We start from the raw sequence: 14084 nt of genomic DNA on the forward strand, positions 1-14084 counted from the left end.
TTTCTTACATTGCTTACTTCATAATCTATTAAAAAACCCACCACATCCAACAAAAAAACAGTCAGCTTAAATTTGCAGGATTGCAGCATCATCCTTTCACACAGATTTCAATGTTCCCATCAACATAATTGCAGAAGTCTGAGCTGTTTAAGGTATTGATTTGGGGAGATTTAAAGCCCAATCCCCATGTACAGGAACAAGACTTGCACGTATTCTGTCCATCTCAGCATCAGACCTTAGAAGTTCAATACTGTTCTGGGACCTGGGTGGATTTCTGAGCCATACAATACATGAATAAATGTGAAAATGGCCAGGAGGAGGACTGCATCTTGTGGTGAAGACAATTTATTGCTTTTGAATTGGGTACATTAAAATGTTTTACAAAAACAGTGAAAGAAATTCCTCCAGCTACTGCTTGGACCATCCCCAGAGCTGGAGCTCAGCATGCTGAACAAACTCCACCCTTTATTACCTTCTATTTTAAAAGGGGACTGGGTCAGATTGTTAGAAGAGTTCAGCTGCCATTTAGGCGCCAAGGAAAAAAAAGTGATGCTGAGGCTCAGTGAATTGGGCAGTGTTGTGCTAACATGGCTACACAGCTTCTGGATCAAGGCTGGCAAGTTTGGCCTTCTGGTGGAGACTGTGCAGCTGCCTGCACACCTCTATGCATGCAGGCTTTGGGGATCTTTAGCTTTCAGCTCAGAGAGCTGAGCTTTCCTGAAAAACCCAGCCTGTGTCTTGCAACAAGTCAGGGATCAGATGAGCTGTCTGCTGATGTAAGAGCATGTTGACTCACTCTAAAGCTTCTTCTTGGGGTTTTGGACTCTACTGTGCCTGGAGCACTCGCCCCAAGCAAGCACCTCCGGGACTCCAACTCTCCGCTCTGCCCAACCTACTGAGGGGTAGCAGATGCTCACCGACCAGCCGGAGCTGTCCAGCAGTTTGGGGAGGGAAGGTCTAGCTTTGGTAGGATCTAAAGAAACAGGAAGACAAAAAGAGATGGACATAGTGTGGGGGGACCCCCGGAGAAGGAAGGGGAGGACGAGGAAAGGGGTGCCGGAGCCAGGCCTGGTGAAGAGGCGACCGAGAAGGAGGTGTGGGGGGCGATGCGGACAAGAGGAGCAGGAAGGGCCGGATGGGGAGAGGGTGTGGGACCGGTGTGGACGGCGGGAGGGCCGGTCGTGGCAGGGAGGAGGCGGGAAGGGCCGAGGAAGCCCGGCCGCCGCGGCAGGAAGAGGGCGCAGCACGTCTCCATAGCAACCGCCTCCCACCCGGGCCGGGCCTGCAGCTCTCGGCGGCCGCCCCTCAGCACGAGACGGCGCCAGGCAGAGCGGGAGGCGCCGGGCCGGGCCCCTCGGGCCGCCCGCCCGTGACCTACCTGCAGCCCCGCGCCAGGTGACAGCCAGCGCCGTGTGCACCAAGCAAAGCCTTCCCCTGCCCTCCCCTCTGACCCCGCAGCCTCCCCCCGGCTGCTCGCAGGCCCCAATGGCCGGCGCGCAGTGGAGCCCCGCCCCGAACCGGGTCGGGCCGCACCGCCCCGTCCCGTCCCGTCCCGTCTTGTCCCGCTCCGCTCCGTCGCCCGCCCCGCCCAGGGCAGCGGCTGCAGCGCGGAACCTCGGGGCCGCCGTTCGCGTGGGCGACACGACACTTCCGGCACGCAGCACCCCTGCCTCTCCGGAAGCCAGACTGCACCTTGGCCGCGACGATTGGTTGGAATGGCCAGCGAGCCCTGCTGGGATTGGCCCTGCTGCCGAGGGCGGGCGGGGGAAGTGGGGCTTGTCCCCGCCTACTTCCGGGGTGGTGGGGGAAGACGGGCGGGTGGCGACAAGATGGCGGTGCAGGCCGTGCATTTGGAGGCCGACGCCTTCCTGGTGTGCCTCAACCACGCGCTGAGCACCGAGAAGGAGGAGGTCATGGGGCTCTGCATCGGCGAGGTACAGGGGCCGGGCGGGGCTACCCCGGGGAGAGACAGGCGGCGCGTGGGGACACCGCGGGAGGAGGCGCTGCCCGGGCGGGGCTCACGGGCTGTGTCGGTGCGGCCGTGGGATAGCGCTCTGCGGGCTCTTACCTTCCAAGCAGGGCTCGGTCACCGTGCCAGGTGGCGTTGTACAGGCCTGTGTGCGGGCGGTTCCCCGGCAGAGCCGTGCCGCTGTGCCTCCCACCTCCCCTCTCTGTTCCTGGCTAGCGCCGACTCGTAGTTCCAGCTGCTGTGAAAGTCAAAGCTTCGAGTCAGGAAAGCTTCCCATGCGCACGCCTGACTGTACTCTGATGCGTACCTTTTTCCTATTGAAGATACAGGAGCTGGCCGTTTCCTTGAGAGTGGTTATTTCTTTAGCAGAGTAATGATTGATTTTTCCTTCTGTGTCATTAGGTTGACACCAGCCGAATTGTTCATATCCATTCTGTGATCATCCTGCGCCGTTCTGATAAGAGAAAAGACCGTGTGGAAATTTCACCCGAGCAGCTTTCAGCTGCTTCTACTGAAGCAGAGATATCCTTTAGTAGAGACAGCAGCAAACTTGCTAGCAAAGTGGTTTACCTCAGACCTCTTTTTATGTGCTGTGTTTTAGTCTTTTTCCAGTTGGCTTGAAGTGGTCTGCTGCTTCCCTTCTACAACTGTTTGGTTTGGAGGGCTGTGCTGGTATTTGCCATTCTGTGGGGTCTTTGTTGGTTCCAGCGTTTGCAGTGGAATTGTGTTATAATTGTTTTTTTATAATTTCTTTGTATTTGGTCACAAGTAAAGCTTAAGTATATTTTTGGGGGAGGGTAGCCATTCAGCAGGGAGGCTTAGTCAAGATGAAAGGTTGACAAGTCTCTGTTTCCAAGTGTGGTGCACTGGGGAGCCTTTTCCCTACATACACTCAAGGATGCTGTTTTGGACAGTGTCGTGGTTTAGCCCCAGCCAGCAACTAAGCACCACGCAGCCGCTTGCTCACTCCCCCTACCCCGATGGGATGGGGGAGAGAATTGGAGGAGTAAGAGTGAGAAACACTCCTGGATTGAGATAAGAACAGTTTAATAATTGAAATAAAGTAAAATAGTAATGATAATAATAACAATATAATAATGATAATAATAATATACAAAGCAAGTGATGCACAATGCAATTGCTCACCACCTGCCAACTGATACCCAGACAGTTCCCGAGCAGTGATCGCTGCTCCCCGGCCAACCCCCCCAGTTTATATACTGAGCATGATGTCATATGGTATGGAATAGCCCTTTGGTCAGTTTGGATCAACTATCCTGGCTGTGCCCCCTCCCAGTTTCTTGTGCCCCTGGCAGAGCATGGGAAGCTGAAAAGTCCTTGACTAGCATAAGCACTACTTAGCAACAACTAAAACATCAGTGTGTTATCAGCATTCTTCTCCTACTAAATCCAAAACACAGCACTATGCCTGCTACTAGGAAGAAAATTAACTCTGTCCCAGCCAAAACCAGGACAGACAGCTTGCTGCCATGTTGCTTTACTGCCACATGCAAACAAAATCCAATTTGCTTCTGCAGCAGTGGCATCCAGCCAGTGCTGGGGAAGAGGCTTCCATCAGCTTCCTGACGCGTGTCTTGTCACCCCTTTGAAGGCATCTGGAATTCTGCTGACTGATGAGAAACTCTTTTAAAACTCTGCTGGTTTTCCTTGCACAAAAAACTTCTTCTATTTGCTCTGTTGGTTTCAAAAGCACCTTGACTCACACACAGGTTGGCTGAAATGACAGGACGTCCCATGAGAGTTGTGGGCTGGTATCACTCTCATCCTCATATTACTGTCTGGCCATCACATGTTGGTAAGAGCAGTTTTGGTCTAGGTTCTGTATGAAAACTCACAGCTGGCTAATCATGTTACTCAATCTACTGGATTTTCAGAGCTGCACATCCCAACTATCAAAGTTTGGTTTCTCAAATGTCCTCTGGTAAGACAAGATTGCCTGGATGGGCTTCAGGAACCTCTGCCAATATAGCCCCATTCCTGGCTGTGTGCCAGGTGCTCCAACTGCATGTGACTCTAGTCACAGATCAGCTACTACTAGTACTGCTGTTCTTTCAGGCAGGAAAACTAGATCTAGGGTGTGGGGAATAGCAAAAAAAGCTGTGGGAATCATAGGCCTGCTGTGATGATTTTTGACATCTGTGAGTGTTAATGCAAAACCAAAAAATTTTTTGAAAGAAGTGTGTATCTTATATGTGTTGGACATGATGGCTATATAGTGATCTGTGGCACCAGGCTGATGGTGCCTTAGGATCTTAGGATCATTTCTTGTTTTGTTAACTCATCTTGCATTTTTAAGATTTGCTATTTAATTAAATTTTAAATAGGATCTTTTTTTTTGTTTTTTTAACTTAGTCACCTAGAGTAAGTACTTCAAAATAAAGCTTGTGACATTTGTTACCAAATTCCAGGTCAGCCTTCAAAAGGTGGCAAATCTTTTTCCACTCCTTCAGGTGACCAGTGCAGTTCTTACTCTCTTACTTCTTTGTCTACAGATGTCCGCACACAAGCTATGTATCAGATGATGGACCAAGGTTTTGTAGGGCTTATCTTTTCCTGCTTCATTGAGGACAAAAACACAAAGGTAGGCAACTTAAAAATGGCAATAAACCCTCCAAGTACTCATGAGAAACATTAACTCCAGGACAAAGCTGAAATCCTTGGATGCAGCCTGCAAGAAGGGCTGAGCTCTGCTTGGAGCACAAAGCACAGCTAGAGTGGTGATGTTTGGATCATAATCCCAATGACAAAAGAACGAGTTATTATTTACTCTGTGCTGATCCACAGCCTGGGTCTCCAGCCAGCAGAGCTGGGCTGGTACTAGGGTTCTGGGACTGCATCAGATGGCTGCAGCATGCGTGTGCATGCCCTTCAGGTGTTCAGTTCGGCAGATAAAGCTTGTTGCACCTCTGTGCCTCTCGCCTCTTCAGGAGATGGTGCTATAGTGTGAGATAAGCTGATGGTGGTGTGTCTTGTCTAGGTTTTCCAGGTAGCTATTGCTTAAGATTTTTTTCATAGTTAATGGGTCTGTCAGTATCTGCTTGTAAACAGTTCCAGCATACCAATCAAATTGAAAAGTGTGCACCTTTGCAACCTGTTAAAATGTTATTTGAAAGCATATTCTGCTTCCTAAAGGAATGTCTGGGGGTTTGGGGTTTTTTTTTTTTGCTCTTGGAATCTGACTTTCTGCTGTTTCTCTTAGACAGGCAGGATTCTCTACACCTGTTTCCAGTCCGTTCAGGCCCAGAAGAGCTCAGAGTGAGTACAGCAGAAGAATACTATGTCCAGCGTCAGGTTGTATTTCATCTTGTCTCTCCTTTCTGGGTTGTCTCAAGTAAGTGGCTTCTAGGCTCATCATGAGGAGCAAATATTGTATAGAGATGCCTGAACGAGGTCTCCTTACTTCTGCTAATGCAGGCTGCTTAAAGAGAATCTAAAGATTGAGACTGATTAATTTAGCCTAGATAATGTAGTAGCTTAAGATTTGGTGTAGGACACTGTAGTCTGGGTATGAATTTGTGTTGTAATCTGTTGTGTAGAAAGCCCACCCTTTTGCTTTCAACTCTAGAGGTCAAGGCTTCAAGCTTGCATGGTCTAGAGTCCCCACCAACTGCACACGTGCTGTGCATCATATTGTCAGTACTGGCCATTGTCAGGACCCAAACTGGGCTGCCCAGAGAGCATCGTGGAGGTTCTTGGGCTAAATTAAGGTGAAATGACACCAATCGATTAAACACTTTATTGATGGTAAACACTAACCTGAACTTGGAAAGCATAAAGGTAGGCAACCCGAACCATGAAAGCGCAATGACAGGCAACGTGGGTTCTAATTCAAATACTTGTAAGAGGAAAGGAAAAGGAAAAAAGAGGGGAGAGAGAGATTGCCACCCTTGGATCCCGCAATGTCAGTGGTAAACGTGGCAGTCCTCCGGTGGTGGGCATGCTGCTCTTGGAGTGCAGGGCTTCCTGCAGGGGAGGCAGGTCCAGAGCAGCAGCATGGAGTTCTCCGGTGGTGCGGGTGCACACGTGGCTCCTCGGAGTTGTGTCTTTTATAGGCTAGTCCCTGCCTCTGTTCTTGCCTGCCTTGAGGCTTGTTCCAGAATGTTCTTCATCTTCTTTAACAGCCAGACCGGTCATCCCCAGGGTACTCAGGCTCCTGAGCTAGAGGATAGGGATGGGGACCAGAATGGAGCCTTCATAGTCCAGGAGGAAGCAGTTAATGACCTGCTATGCCACCTGGATGCTCACAAGTCTATGGGGCCAGATGGGATCCACCTGAGAGTACTGAGGGAGCTGGCAGAGGAGCTTTCCAAGGCACTTTCCATCATCTATCAGCAGTCCTGGTTAACAGGGGAGGTCCCTGATGACTGGACGTCATGTGACGCCCATCTACAAGAAGGGCTGGAAGGAGGACCCAGGGAACTACAGGCCTGTCAGCCTGACCTCGGTGCCAGGAAAGATTATGGCGAGGTTTATATTGAGTGAACTCAACAGGCAAGTGCAGGTCAACCAGGGGATCAGGCCTAGCCAGCATGGGTTCATGAAAGGCAGGTCTTGCTTGACCAACCTGATCTCCTTTTATGACCTGGTGACCTGCCTGGTAGAGGATGGAAAGGCTGTGGATGTCATTTACCTGGACTTTAGCAAAGCTTTTGACACCGTCTCCCATAATATTCTCCTTGGGAAGCTGCAGCTCATGGCTTGGATGGGCGTAGTCTTCGCTGGCTAAAAAACTGGTTGGGTGGCTGAGCCCAGAGAGTAGTAAATAGAGTTAAGTCCAGCTGGCGGCCGGTCACCAGTGGTGTTCCCCAGGGCTCTGTTTTGGGGCCAGTCTTGTTTAATATCTTTATCGATGATCTGGATGAGGGGATTGAGTGCACCCTCAGTAAGTTTGCAGATGACACCAAACTGGGTGGGAGTGTCGATCTGCTCGAGGGTAGGATGGCCCTGCAGAGGGACCTGGACAGGCTGGATTGATGGGCTGAGGCCAACTGTATGAGGTTTAACAAGGCCAAGTGCCGGGTCCTGCACTTCAGTCACAACAACCCCATGCAAGGCTACAGGCTTGGGGAAGAGTGGCTGGAAAGCTGCCTGGCCGAAAAGGACCTGGGGGTGTTGGTAGACAGCCGGCTGAACATGAGCCAGCAGTGTGCCCAGGTGGCCAAGAAGGCCAACAGCATCCTGGCTTGTATCCTGGCGCTGGTGAGGCCGCACCTGGAATATTGTGTCCAGTTTTGGGCCCCTCAATACAAGAAAGATATTGAGGTGCTGGAGCATGTTCAGAGAAGGGCAGCGAAGCTGGTGAAGGGTCTAGAGCACAGGTCTTATGAGGAGTGGCTGAGGAAACTGGGGTTGTTCAGCCTAGAGAAGAGGAGGCTGAGGGGAGACCTTATCGCTCTCTACAACTACCTGAAAGGAGGTTGTAGTGAGGTGGGTGTTGGTCTCTTCTCCCATGTAGTTAGCGATAGGACAAGAGGAAATGGGCTCAAGCTGTGCCAGGGGAGGTTTAGGCTGGAAATTAGGAGAAATTTCTTCACAGAAAGGGTAGTCAGGCATTGGAACAGGGTGCCCAGAGAGGTGGTGGAATCGCCATCCCTGGAAGTGTTCAAAAAATGGGTAGATGTGGCACTTCGGGACATGGTTTAGTCTAGTCTACCCTTGATTGGTTTAGAGTGGACTTGCTAGTGTAGGTTAATGGTTGGACTGGATGATCTTAAAGATCTTTTCCAACCTAAACGATTCTGTGATTCTGTGCAGGCGCCATTGTGAGGGGGTGGTAACGAGAGTCATGAGCCCCTTCCCTTCCTCAAATGAACTGCGCATGGCCTTCAGCCATCAGAAGGCAGAACTGCACATCCGCATGCCTCCTGGCTCCCTGCTAATCTGCTTCTCACCTGTGGCTCAGTGGTGCTATGCAGACCCTAATTTATCCCTATGGAGACCTTAACTTGACCTGCCACAATGTTTGAGACATTAACTCTTTCGGTCTCTCACAGCCATCTAGTTGCTTTAGCATTTTATCGTTAAAATGTAAGACAAGTGTGGGGCTATAAAAGCCTTCCATTTGCCTATCAACTCAGGCATGTGTTCCCAAAAGTAAACCTGCAGCAATGCCACCTGTTGGACAGACTGTTGCTGGTTTGTAGAAGTCCTTTTTTTTTTTTTCCCTCTGCTGCTTTGAAGTTAATTGTATCTTTACAATTTTAGATATGAAAGGATTGAAATTCCTATTCATGTTGTCCCCCATGAAACCATTGGAAAAGTGTGTCTGGAATCAGCTGTAGAGCTGCCCAAGATCCTTTGCCAAGAAGAGCAAGATGCCTACAGGAGAATTCACAGGTAACAACACTGGGGCTGCACCCCTCTCCAAGACTGTCTTTGCTAACATGTTCTACTGTTGCTGTACTTAAAGTACCATAACCTTAGCAGCGGTATAGAAAATAAGAAGTATTAGCATCTCATATGCCTTTGTAGGAGAACTGATTGAATACCTTCCCATTAAGGAGTTCAAGTTCTCTCAGCCTTGCACACAAGAGCCTAAGCATAACTGCTCCTTTGCTGCAACAAAAAGAGCTAGAGCATGTGTGAAACTAATGGTGGCACTTCAGTGATGTGTCTGTGTGTGACAGTAATTAGTGTTTAACCAGGGTAAGAGTGCAGAGAGGTAGTCTGAAAAATTATATTAAATATCAGATTTTTTTTTTCCTGCCTCTGGTGCTCAACACTGATGTTTCTGTGCTGTAAGCTCTTTGTTATCCTTGTGAATGTACAGGGCTCCAACAAGTGACGAGGTTTACATGTACCTCCAGTATCAGTGGCTTGTAGGTAGCTGGTTCTATAGCCTGGGTTTGCCTAATATGCAGTTCACTTCTGTCTCGTCACTAATCTGCATTCTGTTCATTCTCGTAGCCTCACCCATCTAGACTCCGTAACCAAGATTCATAATGGCTCAGGTAAGGATTCCTTTTTTGCATGCAAGAATCCAGGATGCTGCTTCCAGAGTCAAAGCAGTAGCTTTGAGCAGGGGTTGGTTTGGTTCTAACTTTGGGGGACAGTAGATCACAGCTGGGTAACAGTCCTCCCTTTGCAATAAAAGGCACTTGTAAATAACTATAAAAGCACAAATGTTTGTCTTTTTCTTTGCCATGCAGTTCATTTCCAGTCACAAACACTGTGTAACCCAGGGAATTCCCTGAGACCATTAACTTGTTACATAAAATCTAGTGGAGGAACAGAATTGTAACTAAATACTTTAAAGGAAAACATCAAGGGCTGTAAAATGACATAATTCTGGGGTTTATGAATGCTGTTGTATCTTTTGACCTTTGTACAATTAGTTAAAATTACAACAGACTTCGGGTTTGTTTGGAGTTTTTTGTGTTGGTTTTGGGGTTTGGGTTTTTTTGTTTTTCCTGTTAGAACAGAAAGGGGATCTTGGGTTTGGTGAGTCTTAAAAGTAGTGTCTGGCTGATCTATATGCATACTTGCATCTCCTGGTGCTTCCTGTATGTTACATGAATATGACATCTTTGCTTTTGCCAGTGAGATAGGGTGAATCCTAATCCTACTTCTGTTCTAAGATAAATATCCCATTGTCCATTCTCACCTGTTCAATAAGTGAGGCATTCTTTGCTTCTGAATTTATAAATTAATTAGCATCAATGATGACTTACATGCAGATTTCTGTTGTAGGTCTGTCATCCCTCCTCTGGGTGTCTAAAGGAGAGATTGAAATAGCTTGTTTCCCTATTTAGCAAGCTGCTGATTCTGATTTTCCTGTGGGGATGTCTGGTTGCCTTGGCCAGGATGTTGGAGGGTTTTCCTTGGCTGTCTCTAATGCTCTTGGCTTTGGGGTTTTTGTAGCACAATGAGTCTTTTGTGTGTTTGCACTGGTATGATATGTTCTTGCTCTTCCCAGTGTTCACAAAGAACCTCTGCAGCCAGATGTCTGCCATCAGTGGGCCGCTCCTTCAGTGGCTGGAGGACAGACTAGAGCAGAACAAACAGCGGGTGCAGGAGCTGCAGCAGGAGAAAGAGCAGCTCCTGGAAGAACTAGCTGCTTTAGAGTGAAGGAGGAAATGCAGACCCTTCAGAAAAGAGACATGAAAAAAACTCTGCAAGACCTACTCCTGGCTGAAGGGTGGCCCTGCATTGCCTTACAGTGAAGATACTAGCTGTGCCTCTTCTCTTGCCCCATGCAGCAAAGAGCACATCTACAGGATAAGGGCTTTATCTGCCCCAGCTTGATGGAAAGCAGTGAGTGGTATCTCTCCAGGTGCTGCATGATGCAGTGCAATTCTAGCTCAGTGGTGGGGTTGCACAGCACCTGAAGAGACTTCAGTTCTGGATGGCACACACCTAGGGAACATTGTTTCTCCCTCCCCTATATTTTGACAGAAGTCTTGTTGCTTTACATGTATTCCAGGAGCCTAGAACAGGAGAGTTAGAGGGGAGAAGTGTGTCCCTGCAGTCATATCTGATGCTGCCAACTTCTTCCTTCTTTTAGTAGCTTCAGTTGACCATGATCTTATATCCAGTAATGTTCTGGATTACTGGCTATCCATCTAGACAGGTAATAGGTCGGAGGGAAGCTTGGGAAGAGACCTGGAAGAACTTTGACATAGGATATGTGTTCAGTATACTTCAAACCAAATAAAGAATTCCAAAGCCAGAGTTGTTTGGAGTAGAAATGAAATGGATGCTACAAAGCGCCAGTGCCTGCATTTTTTGGAGATGGTCTGTATTCTCTTACTTCATGTAGTGCTGTTGCATGCCCAGCACTGAGGTTCTCTGCTAAATGGGCTGTTTCTGCTGGCTCGGTGGGAGGAGTGTGGTTCCTTTCCAGAGGGAAAAAGGCTAAGATGCTGACAACTGACAGATACACAAGCTTGTCATGCTGCCTCCAGGCTTGACGAGAGCTCCTTGGAGAATACCCAGCAGCCCTGGACCTCACGGCCCTCCAGTGCAATCTCCCAGGGTGTCCTGCCAAGCACATCCCAGATAAAGCCAAAATGAGCTCTCCTGCAGTCCAGGCCTGCAATTCTGTTATTTGCTTTGTTTTGCTGCTTTCAAGATCCCAACCAGGATCCCTGGATTGCTACCCCTCCCTAGGGAGGCCAGGGGCCATTCCCACTTGAGGTTACAGACAGTCCACCGTAGAAAGAAGCTAGTTAACACTTGCTGGGCTCCTGGCCCCATGCTGCCATATGTGGTCTGAGCTCCAGGACAAAGCTGAAATCCTGCATTTGTCCTTGGATGCAGCCTGTAAGAAGGGCTGAGCTCTGCTTGGAGCACAGTCAAAGCATGACTAGAATGGTGATATTTGGATCATAATCCCAATGACAAAAGAACGAGTTATTAATTACTCTGTGCTGATCCACAGCCTGCATCTCCAGCCAGCAGAGCTGGGCTGGTACTAGGGTTCTGGGACTGCATCAGATGGCTGCAGCATGTGTGTGCCCTGAAATGTGTGCATGCCCTTCTGGTGTTCAGTCTGGCAGATAAAGTTTATTGCACCTGTGACCTCTTTGTGCTGAGATGACTGATTAGTGCAGGGCAGTCCCTGGCCTCCTGCCTCACAGGGCACCCTAACCCCCTCACCACCCATACCCTGCTCAATAAATGTTCCCTGACTGGAGACTACCTGTGCTGTGTTTGGCTGCCAATCTCATCTGTCTTCAGCAGTGATCAGGCAGATCCCTGTTCTGCAGAGCAAGACAAGCCACAGCTTGACACCCTGAACAACAGGGGAGAAGGAGCCACATCCCATTAGGAAACCCAGAGCTTTCCTTCAGGGAAGCAGGGCTTTTCTTCACAGGAAGAAAAAGTGATCAAACCCTCTTCCCAGGGCTTGGCCAAACAGAAATTGCTCAACAAAAGCCCAGTAGGGAAGTTCTGATGTAAAAAATACACCTGTCTCACATCCCTGAGGAAGAGTTGAACTTAAAACCAAAATACCCTTCCCCCACCAAAAAAACCTGAACACAAAAGGCTGCAAAAGGTTTTTACAGTTGGAATTGGCTTGAAAAGGAGAGCAATACTGCAGTAAAAAGTTTTCTAAAAGAATTTAAAATCAGTTTCAATCCAAAGGACAGGGACCCGCAAGACTCTAATAGAGCAAACCATTCTTCTAAAGAAAAAGCAGGGTGGGGGGGTAGCATTAAGTTCTTGTCAAGAACACACAGTGTACTCCATGGCTTGCCCCTTCCGGCCACAACCCTCATGAGCACCACAGTCTGCTGCATACCAGAAGGCAATGGGTCAGGTGCAAACAGGGCTTTTCTGACAGGACTGTCCTGGCTTTCAAGGAGGCAACACAACCCAGCAGAGCCACTTCAGGCCCCAAGTCCAGAACAACACACGCTGTAGTATCAGCTGTTGCATACCTTTTGGCTGCCTTTGACTCCAGTTCACATTGGAGTTCTAGCATGTCCAATACGGCAGCACTCAGTGGTGGCATGGCTTCATTCAAGCCACAATAGTCCAATGTTAGCCTCCACGCTCTGTTAGATTTTTGCACTGGCCATGTGAGACTATTAAAGGGTGAATGAGTCTTATTGATCACTCCTTGACTCTCCAATCGCCTAACGAGCTTATGGATGGCAACCAGGGAGTCTCAACTGGTGTGATGTCGCCAGTACACTGTCATGGTAGTAATTGGCACCTGCTCTTCTTTAACCTGCAGCAACCCCACCACAGCCGGATCCCCTGGGAGACCAGGCAAGCTAGACAGCTGCTTACTCTTCTCCATACTCAAGGCAGCTATACCAAAAGTCCAACAGTACCCTTTTGGGTCCTTGAAGTACCCTCCTCTGAGATATCCTATGCCAAAGATACATTGAGCCTCCAGACCAGTCACAATAGGATGCTTTTGCCACTCATTCCCAGTTAGGTTTACCTCAGCCTCCAACACAGACAGCTGTTGGGATCCTTCTGTCACTCTAGAACTACAGATGGTTTCTGCCCCTTTCTAATCTGATGGTATTAGAGTACTCCGTGCACTGGTGTCCACTAGAGCTTTATACTGCCCTGGGGCTGATGTGCCAGGCCATCGAACCTACACAGTCCAGTAAACCTGGTTGTCCCTTTCCTCTTCCTGGCCAAAGGCAGGGCCCCTCTATTCCTGGTCAGAGTATTCATTACTTTATTTTTCTAACTCCAAATCAGAAATCCCTTCATCAGAGTCAAAAGTAAGACCAGCCCTTCTACTCTGCCCAACAGGCACTGGAGCAGCAATTTTCCTGGACGGATGCCTTTTGGCTGGTGTTTTTCTCTTGTAGTTCCTGTACCCAAGCTTCTAGTCTCCAGGTAGGCTCACCATCCCCCTTCCTCATGTCCTTCCCCTGGTCATGCAGGGGTGGCATGTGATGTGTGCCACCAGTACCCTCTCCCTTGAGCAGAAAAAGGCTGAGACATTGGTTGGTATGGGTGAGGAAGACCTATCCTTTAATTGCTGGGACAATTGTTGGGACAGCTTTTCCACAGCTGAGACACAGGTCTGTAGGGAGGAAGTAAGATTCTCTTCGAATTCTTGGAGTTGTCTGGCCAGTCCATCCACAGTTGGTGCCTCTGTGTCTGTCCAGCTCATTCTTGCCAGGGTGTATGAAGTTGGTGCACTTTGTACAAACTTTTGCCATGTGGGCCGTGTGCACTGGATTTCATCTGGGTCTTTGGATACCTGGTTGTCATCCAGGTTGCTCCTGTTCCTGTCACTGCTCTGCTGCAGAACAGGCAGCCTCTTCTGATGTTCTCTTCTGCTCCCTCTTAGGAGCAGCTTCTTCATCCCTCACTAAATGAGTTGACTTCTGCTTCCGTTGTTTCTTCTTAATTACAGGGGCAACTGACACAGTTGAAGGCTGAGTCTCTGGTTTAGCCACAGTGTCTGTTGGTTTGTCTTCAGATCAAGAGACACTCTCTTCTCCTTGAGGGTGCTGAATAGTACTGAACAGTGTTCGGTAGGTGCCAGCCAGGTCCCAGCACAGTGCAGTAAGTTGTGTGTCTCTGGAATAGGCAGGGCATCTTTTTTTCAAACATTCTCTCACTTCATCAGGATCCCGCACTTGTTCAGGAGTGAAGTCCCAGACCATTGGAGGTGACA

At 48.9% G+C, this 14084-nt stretch overlaps 1 protein-coding gene across 3 annotated transcripts; it reads left to right on the forward strand.

Moving 5' to 3' along the window:
* Positions 1–1828: 1828 nt before the first annotated feature.
* BRCC3 (BRCA1/BRCA2-containing complex subunit 3) lies at positions 1829–11223 on the forward strand. 3 transcript variants are annotated; one of them, XM_075720505.1, is made up of 8 exons: positions 1829–2000; positions 2372–2491; positions 3698–3785; positions 4483–4571; positions 5190–5245; positions 8195–8326; positions 8897–8940; positions 9906–11223. In XM_075720505.1, exons 1-8 carry the CDS (start codon positions 1830–1832, stop codon positions 10055–10057), a joined length of 852 nt encoding a protein of 283 aa, XP_075576620.1. In that variant the 5' UTR covers position 1829; the 3' UTR covers positions 10058–11223. The 3 variants fall into 3 exon arrangements, with proteins under 3 accessions (XP_075576620.1, XP_075576621.1, XP_075576619.1); XM_075720506.1 differs by having other exon boundaries at positions 1829–1934; XM_075720504.1 differs by having other exon boundaries at positions 1829–1934; positions 5194–5321.
* Positions 11224–14084: the final 2861 nt, after the last annotated feature.

This window comes from Pelecanus crispus, chromosome 13 (assembly GCF_030463565.1).
Source record: "Pelecanus crispus isolate bPelCri1 chromosome 13, bPelCri1.pri, whole genome shotgun sequence".
NCBI lineage: Eukaryota > Metazoa > Chordata > Aves > Pelecaniformes > Pelecanidae > Pelecanus > Pelecanus crispus.

What these genes read in the sequence shown, in the direction of transcription:
- BRCC3 (XM_075720504.1), top strand. Translation starts at nt 1,830, where the DNA reads ATGGCGGTGCAGGCCGTGCATTTGGAGGCCGACGCCTTCCTGGTGTGC. An exon ending in TGTCTGGCCATCACATGTTG is followed by an intron (nt 3,786 to 4,482) that starts GTAAGAGCAGTT and finishes CTTTGTCTACAG; the next exon opens with ATGTCCGCACACAAGCTATG. An exon ending in GCCTACAGGAGAATTCACAG is followed by an intron (nt 8,327 to 8,896) that starts GTAACAACACTG and finishes TCATTCTCGTAG; the next exon opens with CCTCACCCATCTAGACTCCG.